A 19,707-nucleotide genomic window follows, 5' to 3' on the forward strand; every position below is an offset into this window, starting at 1 on the left:
TACCTGCCTGCGGTGAGTGAGTGAAAGGCCCTCAGAGATAGCTTCATCGCGGGAGATTCCAATGATTCTGAAAGCTTTGGATTCAACAGCGTGAAGCCGAGCCAGGTGTGAGGCAGGAGCACCAGCCCATAGGGGAGAACAGTATTCCATTGAGCTGCGGATGAAAGCCTTGTATGTGGTGAGGAGCTCAGGTGTGCCTAGGAAGGACTTCGCACGACGGAGGATGCCCAGTCGGCGACTGGCTTTGGAGGCCAGCTTGGAAATGTGGTTTTCCCAAGAAAGATCATGGCAGATGGTGAGACCCAAAAGCTTGAGCGACAGAACTTCTTGGAGAGGATTGTTGAGAAAGTAGATGGGAGGGTTGTCCAGTCGATCTTTTCGGAGAGACATAGTAAGAGTGTGAGATTTGTCAGGATTGAAAGACATGTTCCACATGTTTGACCAGTCTGTGATTTTGTCCAGGTCTTCAGAGAGTGAGGAGGCTGCAGACTGCCGATCTGAGGGAAGAGGAATGGAGCGGCAGAGAGTGGAGTCATCAGCAAAGAGATACAGAGGATTTTCCAGAGAGTCGGAGAGATCATTGATAAAGACCAGAAAAAGCACAGGGCCCAGCACACTGCCTTGGGGAACTCCAGCCTGAACGGGAAGGGGAGATGAGAGAAATCCATTCAGGGCCACACGTTGACTACGACCAGAGAGGAAGTCCGCAAGCCATGCATGGAGATTTCCATGGATACCATAGGAGGAGAGTTTGGTGAGCAGAGCTGGGTGCCAGACCGTATCGAAGGCACGTGATATGTCAAGGGAGACAGCTCTGATTTCCTGTTTGGCATTGAGGACCTCCATCCATTGTTGAGACAGCAGAAGCAGCATGTCCAGAGTAGAGTGACCTGGTCTGAAACCAAATTGATGATCAGAGATCAAGCCATTGGAGAAGAGGAAAGATTTCATATCCGAAGTTATCACATTTTTACCTGACATGACATCTGACCTTTGACCTCTTGATCCCAAAATTTAATCGGTTCATGTTTACATCATTATACATACGTGCACCAAGTTTTAATTTAAATCCCTTCAGCTGTTCACAAGTTATCACATTTTTACCTGACGTGACGCCTGACCTTTGGCCTTTGACCTCAGGACCCCAAAATATAATATAATCTTTACATCATTATACATACCTGTGCCAAGTTTGAATTCGATCACTTCAGCCGTTCTCAAGTTATGGACCTTTTACAGACTTTGACCTTTGACCTCTTGACCCGAAAATCGAATCGGTTCATCTTTACGTCATTCTACATAATTGCACCAAATTTGATCAGAATCCCATAACTGGTTCACGAGTTATCGCGGTAAGAGGACTTTTTTTTTTTTAACCTAACATGACCTCTGACCTTTGACCTTGTGACCCCAAAATCTAATCAGTTCATCTTTACCTCATTGTACATACCTGCACCAAGTTTGACCAAGATCCCTTCGGCCGTTCGCAAGTTATCGTGGTAACGAAAACCTATCATGGACGGACGGACGGACGGACGGACAACCTGAAAACATCATTCCCTCAGCGACTTCGTCGATGGAGGCCTTAAAAATAGTTTCCTTCTGATCAGTAAAAGAAGGGTAGTGACTGTAGTTGCTTTCCCACAGACTGCATCTGCTTTCATTATGCCAAGACTTGAATTCATCGTTCATTATGCCAAGACTGAACGGCGCTGTCTCAGCAGATGCTATCATTTGGATGCTGTTGCAGCATTGTAATCGTGCTGAACGCACTTTTCCCCCTTTCGCAAGCCACGTCTTGCATTAGCATCGGGATGTTTTTTGGGGAATTTATACATATCAGCAAACTGCAAGTCGGCCATTCAAAGCACGCTCAGGAAGGAGTATAGGTTGTTGATGAGAAATGAAATTGAACTTTCTGACTCATCACACACATGGAGGCGAATTAGCCTTTTTGTGCATTCTTTCACATGGACACTCCATGGTGCGAGGTTCTTCTGCTTCCCTTGCCTGTCCATACAAGTTGAGGATCTCTTTATCTCTACCCAACACCAATGCTGGTGGGCGACCAAAGTTGGAGGCTGCTTCATGAGGAACTAAATCTCTGGACTTCTGCTGCAGCACTTTACAAAAGTTCCCCATGGATGTTGCTCCGGTGGGCAAGCAGAATCCATTCTTCACATGCACCTGGAATGTCAGCGTCTTCAACCAGTTGAAAAAAATATATATTTTGTATTCAAGATCGAGGTTCGTGTAAGAGCTAACATCAATCACAAAAAAACAATCGGACACACAAAACATACAATAAAGGGAGCGGGAGACAAGATGGGGAGAGAGAGGGAAGCACACAAGTACAACAGCAGAGAACAGGGACATCGGGAGATCTGTGGGAGGGAGAGGGCTTGGGGGGAGGTGGCATGGCAAGGCGGGGGGTGGGAAGGGTATAAAACACATGGACACTGCTAGAACTTCCAGGAAAGAGGTCGGTATTTCAAAAAAAGTGGATCTGGGGTGAATTAGATCAAGGTTTTGGATGGCGGAAGATAAGAGATGGTGGTGAACAGCCGTTTTAAAGACCTGGAGGGAGGAGAGGGATTTAAGAGAGTGCGGGAGTTTGTTCCAAAGGCGGGAAATAAGAGGATTGAGAGACTGGAGGTGAGCAGAGAGTCTTGATTTTGGCAGTTTAACCATAAGAGGGTTGCTGGCAGATCTTGTGCGACCTGTCGGAATATTTGTGGGACAGAGCACAGATGGAGCTAGAGGAGCAAGGCCGGAGAGGAGTCGGTAGAAGACAAAAAGACCACCAACCTGCCTGCGGTGAGTAAGTGAAAGGCCCTCGGAGTCAGCTTCATCGCGGGAGATTCCAATGATTCTGAAAGCTTTGGTTTCAACAGCGCGAAGCCGAGCTAGGTGTGAGGCAGGAGCACCAGCCCAGAGGGGAGAGCAGCACTCCATCAATCTTGTAGTACTTGTGTTGATAGTACTTTCTCTTTAAATGCTCTGCCTTGTCTACTGCAGTTCCCCCGACAATCTTTATTGAGGCAGATGTATAAGCCAAATAAATGAAAGGCGGGATGCTCCATGATACAGCACTTGCTGCAAGCAATAAACCTGACAGCCATTTTTGCCTGATCCAAATATGAACAATGATCTCAGGAAGAAAATGTCGACAACATTATAATAGTGAGCTTTGTCACATTATTAAATCAATCTGCAATTCGAATTTGGATTTTAACTTAAAATTAATTCCAAATGAAGTAATTCAGATCTATAGGATCTATATATACCACTATTACGATTTTATGGTGTTCGAACGGAGATTTTTCTTGCTGAATCATTTAAATGTGTGTATTGCAGGAAATTGCCGATAATACTTTGACAGCCCTTAGTTGACATTGTTTATAGCCAAAGTGCCATTGGAAGCTTTTTATTGGAAAAAAGAAACCAAAAGTATATAAATGTATCCACGATGTCCACCACATTCCGGCCCCTGCAATGCCAGTAGTTTATTTGTCAGATCCGATTAAACATAAGACAACTCGATGGCGAACGCAACACCTCAACCTACAATAATAATAATAATAATAATAATAAAAAAGAAATAAAATCAACCAAAGCATTTCATTTGAAACGCTGACTAGGCGCTGTCTTAATAGTATTTGGCTGCCTCTCGTTGGTTAGCTGCTGACACGTGATGTGCATGCGTAGTTCTGATTGGCGCACAAGAGAGACGTCTCGTGAAGGCGGGAGGGAGGTTTGGTGGAGGCCGACAGTCGCGTTGCTAACGTGGTGGTTGTGCTTGTGGTGGATTTTTTTTTTGACTGTGGTTAAACTTGATACGCGATATGGACTCAGAAAAGATCGCCCAGCTGCGCATCTTCGTGGAGTCGTGCAAGTCGGCGCCTGCATTGATTAATTTACCCGAGCTGCGTTTCTTCAAGGACTGGCTCATCAGGTGAGCGGCCTGCACTCTTAGTCTTAGTCTTACGCGAATGCTGTGCTCAAATCACGATCAGGCGCCAACTAGCACGGGGTGGTTTGCGAGTTTTAAATTCGTTGCTTTTGCCTGAATAGTGAATGCCCCAGAGACGATTTACTTGTTTTTGCGGCCTCGGTCCAAAATCTAATCCTGATTGCCGAGTCACTGGTTTATTTGGCCTTTTCGCTTTGCTAATGTCTCGGAACGCCTCGCCTACATTTTGATATATTAAATCACTTTCAATGTTTGCACACGTATTCCGATCGAGGTTTCAAATTTAAATGGTGTCGTGGTGTATGAATTGAATGCGCTGCATACTGCCTTGACGTACTGTGCGGCTTTTGTGCTTTCATTGGTGGCCCGAAGTGTCATTTCTGATTTATTGTTTTTCTGTCGTAGGGGATGACGCAGTTAAAATGGCATCGTTGAAATATTGACCTCCCCTAATTGATGTAGGCTCCTTGATATAATTGATATAGGCTCCTCCCCCCTGATAAGGGTGCCTGTGGTTATGCCCCTCCCCCTGATGGCATCATCGGTGCCCATGTTTACGGCCCCGCCCCCTGATATCATCCGTGCCCGTGTTTACGGCCCCGCCCCCTGATGACATCGGTGCCCGTGGTTATGCCCCTCCCCCTGATGACATCGGTGCACGTGGTTATGCCCCTCCCCCTGATGACATCGGTGCACGTGGTTATGCCCCTCCCCCTGATGACATCGGTGCCCGTGGTTATTCCCCTCCCCCTGATGACATCGGTGCCCGTGGTTATTCCCCTCCCCCTGATGGCATCATCGGTGCCCGGGTTTACGGCCCCGCCTCATGATTAAATCATCAGTGCCCGTGTTTATGGTGCTGGCCCCTGATTACATTGGTGCCCGTGGTTATGCCCCTCCCCCTGATGACATCTGTGCCCGTGTTTACGGCCTCGCCCCCTGATTAAATCATCAGTGCCCGTGTTTATGGTGCTGGCCCCTGATTACATTGGTGCCCATGGTCATGCCCCTCCCCCTCATGGCATCAGTGCCTGTGTTTACGGCACTGCCCCCTGATAGCATCATCGGTGCCTGTGTTTACGGCCCCTCATGACATCACCCATGCCTGTTGTTATGCCCCATCCTCCAGATCGCATAATCTATGCCCATGGTTACGCCCCATCCACGAGATGACAATTGGTGCCCGTGGTTATGCCCCATCCCCTAGATGACATAATCGGTGCCTGTCGATATGCTTTTCTCCTGATGACATTGCATGGAATGAAGGTATTGGAAAGGGTGTTGGAGAAGAGGATAAGGAAGAAAGTGAAGAACGACGAAATGCAGTTTGGATTTATGCCAGGAAGAGGAACGACAGATGTGATTTTTATTGCAAGGCAGTTGCAGGAGAAGTACATGGAGCAGAGTAAGAAGTTGTTTCTTGGGTTTGTTGATCTGGAGAAAGCATTCGATAGGGTTCCACGCGAAGTATTGACATGGGCATTGAGGAAGTTTGGAGTGGAGGAATGGTTGATCAGAGTAGTGATGGCAATGTACAAAAGAGCGTGCACAGCTGTAAGGACGAAGGACTCACCTCACTGTGGTGAGTTTGAGGTGAAGGTGGGAGTGCATCAGGGGTCGGTACTAAGTCCACTACTATTTGTAGCTGTGATGGAGGTGCTGGCTCGGAATGTAAAGGAGGGTTTACCATGGGAGTTGTTGTATGCAGATCTGGTGTTGATTGCGGAAAGTATGGATGGACTGAAGGAAAAGATGAACAAGTGGAAGGAATGTATGGAGGGGCAAAAGGTCGAAAGGTGAATATTGGAAAGACGAAGGTGATGGCAAGTGGTAAAGCATGTGGTGAGGTGGAAAGAACTGGGAAGTGGCCGTGTGCTGTGTGCAGGAAGGGTGTCGGAGTGAACTCCATTCAATGTACAATGTGCTCTGAGTGGGTTCATAAAAAATGTAGTGGTCTGAGAGGGTCATTAACCAGTGTGGCAGCTACATTCAAGTGTAAGGTGTGCACAGAGGGAGCTGCAGATGGAGGAAATGTTGAGTTGGATCTTGGAGACGGCATGAAGCTGTAAGGTGTGAAAACATTTTGTTACCTAGGAGACATGCTGAATGGAGAAGGTGGATCACCTCTCTTGCCAAAGCCCTTCTCCCCCGATTGCTCAGTTTGACCGGGTGGCCAGCTCTAGGAAGAGTCCTGGTTGTTCCAAACTTCTTCCATTTAAGAATTATTATGGAAGCCACTGTGCTCTTGGGAACCTTCAATGCAGCAGAAATTTTTTTGTAGGCTTCCCCAGATCTGTTCCTCGACACAATCCTGTCTCTGAGCTCTGCAGGCAGTTCCTTTGACCTCATGGCTTGGTTTTTGTTCTGATATGCATTGTCAGCTGTGAGACCTTATATAGACAGGTGTGTGCCTTTCCAAATCCTGTCCAATCAATTGAATTTACCACAGGTGGACTCCAATCAAGGTGTCGAAACGTCAACAATTATCAAGAGAAATGGGAGGCACCTCAGCTAAATTTCAAGTGTCATAGCAAAGGGTATGAATACTTATGTCAATGTGATATTTCAGTTTTTTCTTTTTAATAAATTTGCAAAACTTTCTAAAATCCTGTTTTCTCTTTGTCATTATGGGGTATTGAGTGTAGATTGATGAGGGAAAAAATGAATTTAAGCGATTTCAGCACAAGGCTGCAACATAACAAAATGTGAAAAAAGTTAAGGGGTCTGAATACTTTCTGAATGCACTGTATATAGCATTTCCCAGGACCGTATATGGAGGACTCCTTGTATAACGTGATATCGCTCATTTCGTTCCACTGCAAGACTGAATCATCCTCATACCATTGATGGTCTTTGGTATACTTGCCACGAGGGTGTTTATGGTGAGGCAGAGAGACATGCATATATGCACACATGATGTTGTTCGCACTCATTGTTCAAAACACCTCTGAGCATTGCGGAAAAAAATTTAAAAAATCGTACAACATGTTTACAACTGGTTTGATTGCATGTTCAACCCCCAACCCCCCTTACCTTCTCCCCAGTTTGGGTGCTGCCATCCCTGCAGCAACTCCAGAGGAATTTGCAAGCTCTCTGCCAAAGGTGTGTACATGTGTGCGTGCGAGTTGCGTCACTCATTGCATGTTGCAAGTTGTGTGAGTGGCACGTTGTAGAGGGCGATATGTGGCTGCGTAAAACAAGTTTGGATCCAAACACACATTGCCATTTCGCCCGAGTGTACAAACCTTCGCTCGCTTGCTCTGTGTGTATGGCGTCTGGCCGGAGATAGATAACCGACGAGTGATTGGCTGAATTTGTTAGCCCCGTGTGGGGAAAACATCCCTTCTTCTCAATGTCTGCTCACTATTCTATCAGCCCTAATGGGAAGACTGTTCACAGACAGGATGATGTGTCAGTGTTTGTGCTGTCCCTCAGATCGACGTTAAATGTGTTCCATCTGCTGGCATTAGTTGGTGGATGTTAAAGATCCCACAGTGTTCTTCTAGTCAGGTTCACTATGTTTTTTTCGTTAAAATTTTTTGGAGATTAGCAAAACTATACATTTTTGGAATATTCAGAGCATGAGGAATCCAAAAATTAATGTTTACATTTGCGTAGACACCTTTGCGAAAATGACACTCAGGACAGTGATGAAGATCTGTAAAAGCATATTCCTGAACGGTATAGACCGAGTAGATCCTGTGTATAGGACTTGTAGTTCAATCTGATACTAACAAGGCTGCTTTCTTGCTTTATAAACCCATACCTATAACTTCAAAGGACTTGTAATATCATGTATTATGTAATACTAATAGTTATATCACAAATATAAAGACAATGGTTTGCAATTACCTTTGTTTGTTGCTTTTCTGTAATCCTGAGCACTATTTTGAGGCCTTTATTGGATTCCTTGACCCAGAAAACATAGGATTGGCATATTTAATTAAGTTTCTAGGTTGGCTAGAAGCCGAGATAGCGCAAAATATGTATTTTATGGCGGCCATTTTGAAAATCTGTGTCTGTGGGAATGCCAACATTGATTTTCGGATTCTCCATGCTCTGATGATTCCAAAAATGTACAGGTTTGCTAATCTCCCAAAATTTTGAACGAAATTACATTTGTTAACATAGTTAACCTGACTATTCACAGAGTGGGCGAGCTATCGGTGGCACCATGAACAAATTCCAAATTCTTCCGCTAACCTTCGTCAAACATCAGGCCTAGCCAGCTGGTTTTTTAGTGACTTGGGCCAAGCCTCCCCAAGTCAACCTCACAAGAAATTGGGAATAATTGTCGTTAAAGATGAAAATTATAGCCTGAGGGCAGGGGTTGTGATGGACAAACTAACCCTAACCTCGGAAGGATGCCCTGACAAGACAAACACAGAACAAGTAATCTTAACTCATCTATGCCGCAAGTCTGGCAACAACAAAGGATAGGTCAGGATAGATGGGGTTTGCAAGTGAATGAATATATGTGAAGCCAGAGCAGCAGAACGTTACCGGTGGAAATGGCATATTTGCCATTGCTGGCAGTCTAGTTGTTTCGTATGCAGCCTGTGGCTTCTGGTTGCATCATTTCTGGAAGAGCGGCTGTGCCGCTGATGCAGTTCACCTGTTTCCAATAAGCTGGTCCTTATTTTGCCGATGTTGTGGAACTAATTCATTTAGCCTTGACTGATAGACAGACTCAAAAATGAATGTCCAAAACTGTTTCAGAAGACAATCAACTGATTTTTTAATGAAACGTGGAGGACTTTGCTTATGTTACAAGGAAGATATACATCGAAGGAATACAGAAAACCACTTGGCATGAATCAAAATCCAAAAAGAACACACACACACACACACACACACACACACACACACACACACACACACACACACACACACACACACACACACACACACACACACACACGCAAAATCCTGAAGCATTTGTGCAGCACAGTCTTTCTTACTTATACTTGTGAAGAAAAAGGACAATAGGGTGGGGGCTGAGATAGAGAGAGAGAGACAGTCACTTTTGTATCTTTTTATTATAAAAATAGAAAAGAAAACCACCAAATAGGGGTCACATTCTCATTTCAAGGAGAAAAACAGACAGACAAAAAAAATTAATACAGTAAAATTATGCACAAAACAATAAACGTTTCTCCAGGATTTTACAAATGACTTCTTTCACACAGCATTTGGCCTCAAACTGTAGCAACCTTCCTGTTATGGAAAAAAAAAAAAGCAAAGTCCAACTTTACACGGCTCGTCACAAGATTTTTAAACAAGAACAAGGCATTTTCCTCATTAGCTCCAAGATCATCAACTTTTCTTTTCCTTGATTTATACACTGCCATTTTTGCCTGTGCAAGCAGGAAATTACCTAACACATCATTCAAATTCTTGTGTGAGATGTCTAAGCCATAAATGAAAACACAAGTGTTGAAAACCAAACCAATCCTGCCAAAACAATTCTTAAGAATAATAAATAAGGGAGCCAACCGTTGACATTCAACATAAATATGAAAGAGGCTTTCAGGCCTTTTACAAAAAGGACATTCATCTGCCAGGAGACTTGAGAAGTGGTGCAGCAAGTGGTTAGAAGGGAGGATCCAGTGTGCAAGTCTCCATTGGAGGTCGACATGTCATGGCGGCACAGGAGGATGATAGAATCCTTTCCAATTAGGAAAATATGGGGGGGTGACAAGGTAAGAGGTCTCTCCATCGAACCCTCCGCTGTGTCATTTGCCCTTGTAAAAGAAAACTTACACAACCCAAATAGAGGTCTTTTTGTTTAGGAAAACCATTGAATCCTATGTTAAATGAGGTACAAGGAGGAGAGTTGGCAAGAGAAAACTTGCAAATAAGTTCAGGAAAGGTAGCAGGAGGAGCACCTTGTTCATTGTCTGCTTGGACTTGCTCCCAATTAGGTGCAAGCTTTGTATAGGTATGAAGCACACAGCGTAACATGCATGCCACAACTCTGGAGGATCGCACGCCAACCAGGCTTGCCAGTGCATCAGCTCTGATCCAACTGCCATTTGGGCTTAAAAGATCGGCGACCGATTTTATGCTCTTCGTGACAAAGCATTGAACGAGACACCTATCAGCAGGCATATCGTAGAAAATTGAATTGTAAAACAAAGGCTCCATCAGGAACATTTGCTTTGTGTACGAATGCGTGGCTCTTGTTGTTGTTAGGGCTCGCCATGCGTTTAGTACACTGATAAAACCTAGAGAGGGGAGACATATCAATATGCGAAAGATCCATCAAGAATAGAGCGTGGTCATAGCCTAGTCTCCCCGCCTGCTGCAAAAGGCGACGAGCAATGTCAACCCAAGGTGGAGAGGGGTGCATGTACAGCATGCGTAGAGCAACCGAAAGTCGAAAGGCCATTAACCGGCTCTTTATGTCAACTTGGCCTTGGCCTCCATCGGTCAGTGGCAAAATGAGGACCTCGGGTCGCAACCAGTGCTTTCCATCCCAGAAGAAAGACACAAAGCACTTCTGGAGCTGTTGAAGCAACACTACCGGAGGGTGCAGCACAAAGAAACCTGTGCCATAGGGTAGAGGCCACCAAACTGTTGATCACCAAGACCCTTCCACGAGAAGACAGTTGTGTGATCAAATTTCTCCATTTTTGCAGTTTTCCTTCAACAAAATCGGACAGACCAGCCCAATTCTTTGCTACTGTGGCGTCATTACCCAAGAACACTCCAAGGTATTTCACACCATAAGTGGCCCATGCAAGAGGAGAAGGAAGTCTTGGTATCAAGTGACATGACGGACCAAGCCTCGTTTTGGACCAAGAGGAGCAGGAAGTGACATGACGGCTCTCGTTTTGTCCCAATTCACTTTGGCTGAAGAAGCCTTTCCAAACATGGATAGACAATAACGGACAACGTTAATGTCATTGAGGTTCCGCACAAAGACACACATCATCGGCATATGCCAGCACCTTAATGGGCCGTTCAAGATGAGAAAACCCAACCCCGGTTAGTCTAGCACGCTAATAAACCAGTAAGGGTTCGATGGAGAGAGCATAGAGCAAGCCAGAGAGGGGGGGGGGCAACCTTGTCGAATTCCCCTGTTAACAGGCAAGGGTGTAACAAGTTCATAGTTTATCTTAAGCACACTAGAAATATTGTTGTACAGCATTTTAATATAACAAATGAAGGTCGGACCAAGTCCAAACCGTTCAAGCACTTTAAAGAGGTACCGATGATCGACGCGGTCAAAGGCCTTCTCCTGATCAAGGAGAAGAAGTCCCATATCTGTGGGGTTTTCGTTGCACAGTTCGATCATGTCTCTTACGAGGGAGATGTTGTTATAGATGGAGCATTTGGGTACACAATAGCATTGGTCTTCTTTCAACAATGAGGAGAGATTAGGAGTAAGTCGCGATGCCAGGGCTTTCGAGAATAACTTATAGTCTGTGCATAACAAAGAAATTGGGCGCCAGTTTTGAATATAGAGCAAGTCTCCTTTCTTTGGAATGAGGGTGAGAATAGCCCGTCGGCAACTCTGAGGGAGCTCTCCAAGCTGGCAGCTTGCGTTCAAGGTGTTGAGGAGTTCGGGACCCAGTAGATGCCAGAATGTCTTATAAAATTCCGTTGTAAGTCCGTCCAATCCAGGCGCTTTCCCAACAGCAAGGCTGTGCAGAGCGGCGCCAACTTCGTCCAAGGTAATGGGTCCCTCCAGGTAGGAACGTCCACCCTCACACAACACTGGCAGGCCTACGGAGATAGAGGCGACACTGACAGGATTTATTTGCTCCATCGAATATATTTTAGAGAAATATTCCTTTGTGAAAAGTTTGATAACTGATTGGTTGAAAGTGATGGATGAGTCTGCCAAACGCAGTTGAGAGAGCTGTTTGTACGGAAGGCGTTTCTCTAAAGAAAAAAAATACTTAGTTGGTATGTCTGTCTCGTTAAGGTGCTGCACCCTCATCCGAACGAAGGCACCACGTGCATTCCTCTCAGTTATTTCTTTCAATAGAGACGGTTTTTTCGGTTAAGGCTCTTTGCACATTATTATTTTGTCCTGTGACCCTCTGAAGATGTAAAATCTCCGATTGCAATAATTTCCTCACTTCATAATCGGCCCTTTTTGAGAAGCTCTGGTATTGTTGGCAGAAACCTTTGATTTGGGTTTTTACTAAATCCCACCACACCAGTGGGTTAACAGAACAGCTTAACTTCCATTCCAAGAGATCTGTCCAGAAAGATTCAAAAGCCTGAATAAAATTGAAGTCTTCTATTAAACTATTGTTGAATTTCCAGTGAGAACTCCCTGGACACGGTTTAAAGAGTTGAACGAATGCTCAAGCTAGGGAGTGATCGGAGAAACCGGAAGGCACGATATCAGATTTGCAAACTCCATGTAACAGGTGAGAATTTACATAAATGCGATCAAGCCTCGCAAGTGAGATGTGGTTGTTGGAACAACGACACCGTCTATAGGATTGTTCAGAAGGGTGTTGCAAGCGCCAGACATCATGGAGATTATATTTTGCAATGATATTCGCAAAATGTTTTGCGGTAAATGGTTGAGGTTCTGGCCCGTTTCGGTCGCATGAGGCATTAACAGTACAGTTAGTCGCCACCAATAATTAGACAAGTCTGCAGATCCAGTGTTTGGAGGAACTTTCTCAGTTCAGCAAAGAAGGAGATCCGCTCACCATTTTTGCTTGGGGCGTACACATTAAGGATTGTAAACTTGACCTGGTTGAAATAGAAGGTCACAGAGGCAAGATGGCCATCAATGATATTCGCAAATTGAAGCAAGGATGGTTGGAAATGTTTCTCTAAGACAAACATGATTCCTGCCTTAGACGAGGAGCTGTTACGAAAGAAACACTCCTTATCCATAATTCGCCACTGGGCCTGAACAGATCTGACGGCATGGGTCTCCTGCAACAAAGCTATGTCGAGACCGTTAGCGTCTATCAGCTGCTTGGTCTGGATCTGGCGGAGAGAACTTCCACCACCATTGACATTTACTGTTCCAATCTTGAAACTCACCATGAGTTAACCTAGAGTCTTTTTCGCCTTGGTGATCAATTTTCTTAAACGGTGACAATGTGCGACGAAAGTTGAACGAGTCAGGTCTGCGTATAATAGCCTGAGCACACTCAAGGAAGGACGGTAAATCTGGAAAGTATTCTGTTAGGTTTATACTGCGTTTCTTGTACGTATTTTGCAAAAAAAAGTCTTATTTGTTTAGGGGAAGTAGGACCTAGACTGGTAAGCTTCTCCATTGCTTCCACCTGGCTGTTTGCTTCCTCCAGGTCAGATTCGTCAGTCAGTTTTAATTTCCGAATCACACAAGCTTGTATAGTCCTGCATGTCAATACTGTCATCAATATTGGCACACGGATCTGCACTAGTTGTAACATCTGTGTGCTCTCCCACCGTGGGAACATTGCTTTGTGGAATAACAGCAATAAATCGGTGGATTTGGTGAAACAGAAACAGCATCAGCAGATGCAGCGATGTTGCTTCCCCCGACTGCAACAACCTCTTGATGGTGTGGCGGTATTGAGCAGAATAGGAGTCTCTTGCAAAACATTGATTCCTGCGATTCCAGCTTCACCAGGTGATGAAGTGAGAGCAGTAACTGGGACAGTTTCGCTATTTTCTGCTGACAGGAATTCAGCATCATCATTCTTAGGATTAACATTTTCCAAAGTGACAGCAGGTTCATCACCAGTGGTCTCGACAGGTTCATCACCAGTGGTCTCAGCAGGTTCATCACCAGTGGTCTCAGCAAAATCATCAGAGGACTTTCCAATAGCCGAGTCCATAACAGGTGAGACGATTCCATTTGATTTGTTAACAGGTAAACCAGTCCCTGCAGATGGAACGTCTATGTCATATGAAAGGGGGCCGAACTTGTTAGCTGTAGGTACAGGGTTTGTCCCAGGTAAACCTTGTAGAGTGGCATCGGTCACGACTGGGGGGGGTGTTACCGACAGGTTGCTTATTGTTAAATGCTACCTTTTTCTGAGTTAAATGACCCTCGGGAAAGGTCTTTCTCTTCCTTGACGGAACAATGGTGAAACCATCCCCGACGTTCGTTGTGCTGTTTGGATCATCGGGATGGGAAGGCTGAGCGTCATTGCCGGACATGGAAAATGTTCCCTTCACAGCCGAAGATGAAGAAGAGGAATCCTTGTTGTTTACACGGTTTGTCCCATCACTCGACGAAGCTGCTTTTGGGCAAGAGCGTTTCAGGTGTCCGAATTTACCACATTCAAAACATTTCAAGGTGTCAGTGGTTACGTATAACTGGTAATCATGATTATCAATTTTGAATTTTAAAACAATGTTAAGCGTTCTTTCGACGTTAGAAGGAGGAAGTACAAGATAAGCTTGTCTCCTGAAAGACATCACATGTTTAGCCTGGTCATCCTGGCAACGTAGAGGTAACATAGTGACATGCGAAACCACAGTACCATAACGAGATAGTTCAGAGACCAGTCTCATTCTTCAGGAATGGCGGACAGTTCGAGATGACCTTAACGGCCGGAGTGTCGAGAGGGGACACGAGTACGAAATGTCCATCTGTCGATAATCCTGTAGATACAATCTCGTGAACCAGTTCAGCCTCGGATACGAAAATAACGACACGTTTTTTCATTCGCGAGGCTGCACGAACTTTATCAATACCGATTATGTTGCCGACAGCAATAACGAGGTCCTCGACGCTGACATCGTTCGGCGGGACATAAACGACGCCATGTCTACGTGTTAACGCTTCATATGCCGCGTAACACGAAAACAAAGTCATAATTTACAAGGGACGAGGGTGGGTGGGGGGGGGGGGGGGGAAGGGACAAGGAATGAGGGTGGGGGGGAGAAGGGAAAAGGGACGAGGGTGGGGGGAGAAGGGACGAGGGTGGGGGGGGGAGGGATGATGGTGGGGGGGGGGGAAGGGAAAAGGGTAGGGGGGGAAGGGACAAGGGACGATGGTGGGGGGGGGAGAAGGGTCGAGGGACGAGGGCGGGGGGGGGGGATGAGGATGGGGGGGGGGAGAAGGGTCGAGGGACGAGGGCGGGGGGGGGGGGGGAAGGGACGAGGGAGGGATGTGAGGAGGGTGAATATCGCTCTCGAACAGTAATTAATTACAAGCCGAGACAGATTTTCAAAGGCGAAAACAAACACAGCTGGTGGAGAAAAAAAAAAGATCAGCCGGAGGACGGAATGGGCCGCCGATTAATGCAAAAGCTATCCACAAACAGCTGCGGGCTCTCTTTCTCTCTCTCAGAAAAGGAAAGGAAACAAAGGACAGGAAGGAGTGAATATAAATACAAACGAGATAAGAAAAAGGAAACCGAGGAGGGAAAAGGGAGGCAGGAGGGGGGGGGGGGGGGGAGGCCGAAGCCCCAAAGTGTTGGGTCTGATCAAAGGGGAGGGGTTGGGGGCACAAATGCAGAGTACGAATGTGAAGATAAACGAACAGGGGGGGAGGAAAAGGTGAGATACGACGCAGAAAGGGACAAAAGAGTAGTACAGCAGAGCAGCTCGTACCTCACCACACATGCACAGCCGCCATCTTGCCATGCCAAAACACACCGACAGCCAGCAGGGGGTGAGAGAGAGACAGAGACAGAAAAAAAAAACTTAGATTGGGGGGGGGGGGGGGGGGATGGGGGAATGAGATGAGAAAAGTTGCAAGAGATTCAAGCGTGATGAAGGCAAACTGGTTTTGTCCATTCCTTTCATCTTGGGAGAGATTTTGAGTTACATAAAATACAATTCTCAGTTATTGTGAAGCATACTGTTGTAACATAATACATTTCCCATTTTGTCTCAGAACATTCCCATAACGTGTATCAAATTAATAGAGCATTAACCCACAGTTGTGTTGGCTTGAAAGAAAGGGTGCAATTCCTTTCATTCCCCCAGAGAACGGTATTTCTCCAGCCCAGTTGCTCGGCAACTATCTAATCTTTTTAGTGGGATGTGCCGGTGTAACCTTGCATGGAGCTCAACACTTATTAAAAAATAGTTTTAGAACGTTGCTCTCTGCTTATACAAAATATTACTAATAATAAAATGTTTGTTTTGTAATCCAAACCATTTGAGTATACGGTTAAAGTTTTACTAACTCAGACAGTACTTTGGAAAACAAAGTATGCTTTGTAATTTTAATTATTGCGCACCAGGTGTGGAGAACGTCATGCAACAGGGATTTGGCCTTCATTTCCCCAAGATAAGAGTTACAAACGACGGGAAGCTTTTCCGAGTAGGCAGGTTGCTGCAGCAACCATTTGCACATGGGCCCGCCCTGCGAGAATTCGTCAGTTGCACAGATTTCGAACTTGTCCAAAAGCTCTCGGACAAATAAAATAGAATACACATAACGCTGATTAATATGTATTTATGAAGCTTAAGTATGCAATTAAAACTTAAGTGTTTGCAACATAAGGTGGAGGCTCAAGGAAATCCACTTAACTTACACAAATTACATACGCAATTAATTTCCTTCCACAACACCGACTTCAGAAGGATGTCAGGCTGAGTCAACCCACCTGGTGTTATTTAATCGGAACGACAGGGGCTCGAACACAGGACTCTAAGATCTCAAGACAGCCATCTTAACCATGAAGACAACACCAGACCTGGCGGCCAAGTACAGATAGAGCAATTTGGTATGGGATTGCAACATTGCCGTAGGTCAGCAGTGAACTTGTGCAAGAATGCAACATTGCTGCTGCTCTTTTATCCCTCTTTGCCAACTGATTACTACTTTGCCTCTGTTCTCAAAGGTATCCCTTGTTCTCTACCTCTGCTCGTCCAATGCTGTTCTTTCTCTGCACCCATGGGCATCCATTCTATAATCTGCCCAGAGCGAAGTGTCTTGCCACCTGTCTTGGCATGTCCACGTGCCATATGAAACAATGTCAGTCATTTCCACACCGGCAGAAATTGACCAAGTGATTTTTGGTGAGGATAGGTAGGGAAGATTGAATTAGAGGAGGTTATGATTATAAAGAAGGAAGGGGAGTTTCGGGCACACTGGTAAACATGCTTACAGGAATCCTTGTGGCTCTAACTGGTTGATTGATTTGTGACTTCACCCGTACAGTTAGAAAGTCCCACCTTGGAAAGGCGAAGCCAACAACACTAACTCTGTGGTGTTTTCTGTAACACTTGTGCACCACTGTTATGAAATGAAGTCGAGACCTCGGTTTCCAGATATGAGGCTTTATTGCAATCTATCTCCACATACCCTATATAAACAGAACAAAGAATATCAGAACTACAGCAAAGATTCTACCAGCATTTCATTGTTCATAAGCAAGCAAATAATGCATTCCCCATCATACCTTTCTCGAGCGTCCACTCACAACAGAAAGATATCAAACCAAAATATCCTCCTTCCACGGCAACCCGTTATATTCCCTTCTCAAGGCCATTCCGTTCGAATCCTCTTCATTTTTATTTTTATTACAACCACTAAATAGACCAGGAGCCCAGACGATTTATTCATGTGAAAGACTGCAAAAAGGTTTGACCTCATGGACGCATGGGAACCCCCCTCCCCCCCCGACATCTTACATATACATTGATGCCAAGTCGGAAGTGTAGCTTTAACCCCCAAATACCATACAAGGGGCCAGAAAAATGACGTTTATTTATGTGAAAGACGGCAAGGGTAAAATCGCCCTCAAATCTTCCGAGGCTGAGTTTGTGGGACGTTTATCTAACGCAAGCAGGGGTACCCGGTGTTGCCCGTTCTATCTTTTTTGTGGGGACCTTCAACCCCTTCCTACACTCACTAAGGATTGTGGTCCTTACACACTTCCCTACACTCACCCACTTTGTATGACATGTGGTTGGGGATCATTTACTATTTCTTTTCGCATGGCTACAAAGGCTTAGGCACAATAGAATATGAATAGAATGATCGTTTTGAGGCCATTTTTCCCCCCTAAAGCGGGGGTTAGCGTTGTGGGCCCCATGACCTCATGGTTCCCTTTTTGAGGCAGTTTTTATGGCCGGATGCCCTTCCTGACGCCAACCCTTAGTCACCTCTTACGATGAGCAGGGATACGGTGTACCTATTCTAAACCGGGGTAAACACCGGCATCATTCATCCCAGCAAGCTGGTACTCAATTTGCCGACCTTGGAAGGATGACAGGCTGAGTCAACGCTCCTGGTGTTAATTCAGTGATCGACCAGGATTCGAACTCAGGATCCTAGGATCCCAAGCCGGCACCCGAACCCCCTAAGCCAACACCAGGCACAATTTTTATATATAAATTTACAAGGGACGAGGGTGGGTGGGGAGGGGGGGGGAAGGGACAAGGAACGAGGGTGGGGGGGAGAAGGGAAAAGGGACGAGGGTGGGGGGAGAAGGGACGAGGGTGGGGGGAGAAGGGACGAGGGTGGGGGGAGAAGGTCAATATATATATATTCGCAAGCATACCATACAGTCAATATATATATATATATTCGTTAGATTAAATAAGACGCGGACGTAGCTTCAGGACGTCGATCTTTAATTGTCGACAAGCTTTCGACCAACAAAGGTCTTCTTCTGAGTCTACAAAAACAGCAGGCATGTATATCAGTCAAGTATGTATGGTGATATGTGTGTGAGATGTGTGATGTGTGTAGAAAATGCATACAGAAGGAAGAGCCACGCCAAAGTTCACTCACCAGCCCCAAGTTCAACGGAAGTGACCGTTTGCGCTACAGTTAGGGTGCACGTGCATATACAAATATAGAGATATACATACATAAACACACAAGCATATATTCATATCCCATTTATATTCATATAATATATTTATATAAAGGTAGAATGAATGAATGAATGAATGAATGAATGGGTTACGGTTAACAATTTGATTGGGTTGATGTGGGAACATGCTTTAGTCATCAAAATTTATGCCATGAGGGACTTTTGTCCGAAGTTTGTGTATCCAAAAGGACTCGCGTTTCAGAATCGTGGTGTGTGATCGATTTGTGATTGATTCAATGGCAGAGATCTGAATGTCATTTATAGAGTGATCCGGTTGATTAAAGTGTATCGTGTAAGGTAGAGATTTGCCCTGCCTGGTGTGGAAGTTATTGATTTCTGACCGGGTGTTATTAAATCGTGTGTAGAGTGTATTTTCAGTTTTTCCAACATATTGTTTGGTGCACTTTTGGCAAGTGATTAGGTATATGACCCATGTAGATTTGCAGTTCATATAGGAGGTGATGGGGAATTTTTGTCCAGTGCTAGAACTACAGAATTTGTTTCCTTCTAGTAAATGCTTGTTGAATAATGCATTTGTTTGCTGTGCATTTATAGAAGCCAGGGATCCTAGTTTCTTTGTTGTGGGGCTGTGGGTGCTTTGCTTTTACCAAGAGGTCCCTGAGTGTCCGACCACGTCGAAATGATGTTAGTGGAGGTTGAGGAAATGTGGTGCCGAGTGTTTCTGATTGATGGAGGAGAGGAAGGGCCTTATTCAGAATACTTGGCAATTGGGATGAGGTAGCAGAGTAGGTGGTTACCAGTGGGACACGGTTAGTTGCAGGTTTGGGTTTGTAAGTCAGAAGGTCTGCTCTCGGTATGTGTTTTGCTCGGGTTATTGCTTCTTTCACAGAGTGAGGGACATAGTTTCTTGCAATGAAGTGTGTTTCTAATTGGCAGAGAGAAGTTTCTTCTGCCATTTTTGTTGAGCAAATGCGTCTTACTCTGAGTGCTTGACTGTATGGTATGCTTGCAATTGTATGT

At 45.2% G+C, this 19,707-nt stretch overlaps 1 protein-coding gene across 3 annotated transcripts in view; it reads left to right on the forward strand.

Moving 5' to 3' along the window:
- The first annotated feature begins 3,711 nt into the window (after window positions 1-3,711).
- ST13 (ST13 Hsp70 interacting protein) overlaps window positions 3,712-19,707 on the forward strand; it is a 63,412-nt gene continuing 47,416 nt past the window's right edge. For 2 of the 3 annotated variants that reach the window (XM_068104676.2, XM_068104677.2), the window contains exons 1-2: window positions 3,712-3,955; window positions 7,018-7,075. In XM_068104676.2, the coding sequence (XP_067960777.1) occupies window positions 3,846-3,955; window positions 7,018-7,075 (168 nt within the window). In that variant the 5' untranslated portion in view covers window positions 3,712-3,845. Of the gene's footprint in view, window positions 3,956-6,422; window positions 7,076-19,707 lie in introns of all 3 variants that reach the window. The other variant, XM_078777849.1, reaches the window with a different exon arrangement.

The sequence above is a fragment of the Myxine glutinosa genome, chromosome 5 (assembly GCF_964187855.1).
Source record: "Myxine glutinosa chromosome 5, kmMyxGlut1.1, whole genome shotgun sequence".
Lineage (NCBI taxonomy): Eukaryota > Metazoa > Chordata > Myxini > Myxiniformes > Myxinidae > Myxine > Myxine glutinosa.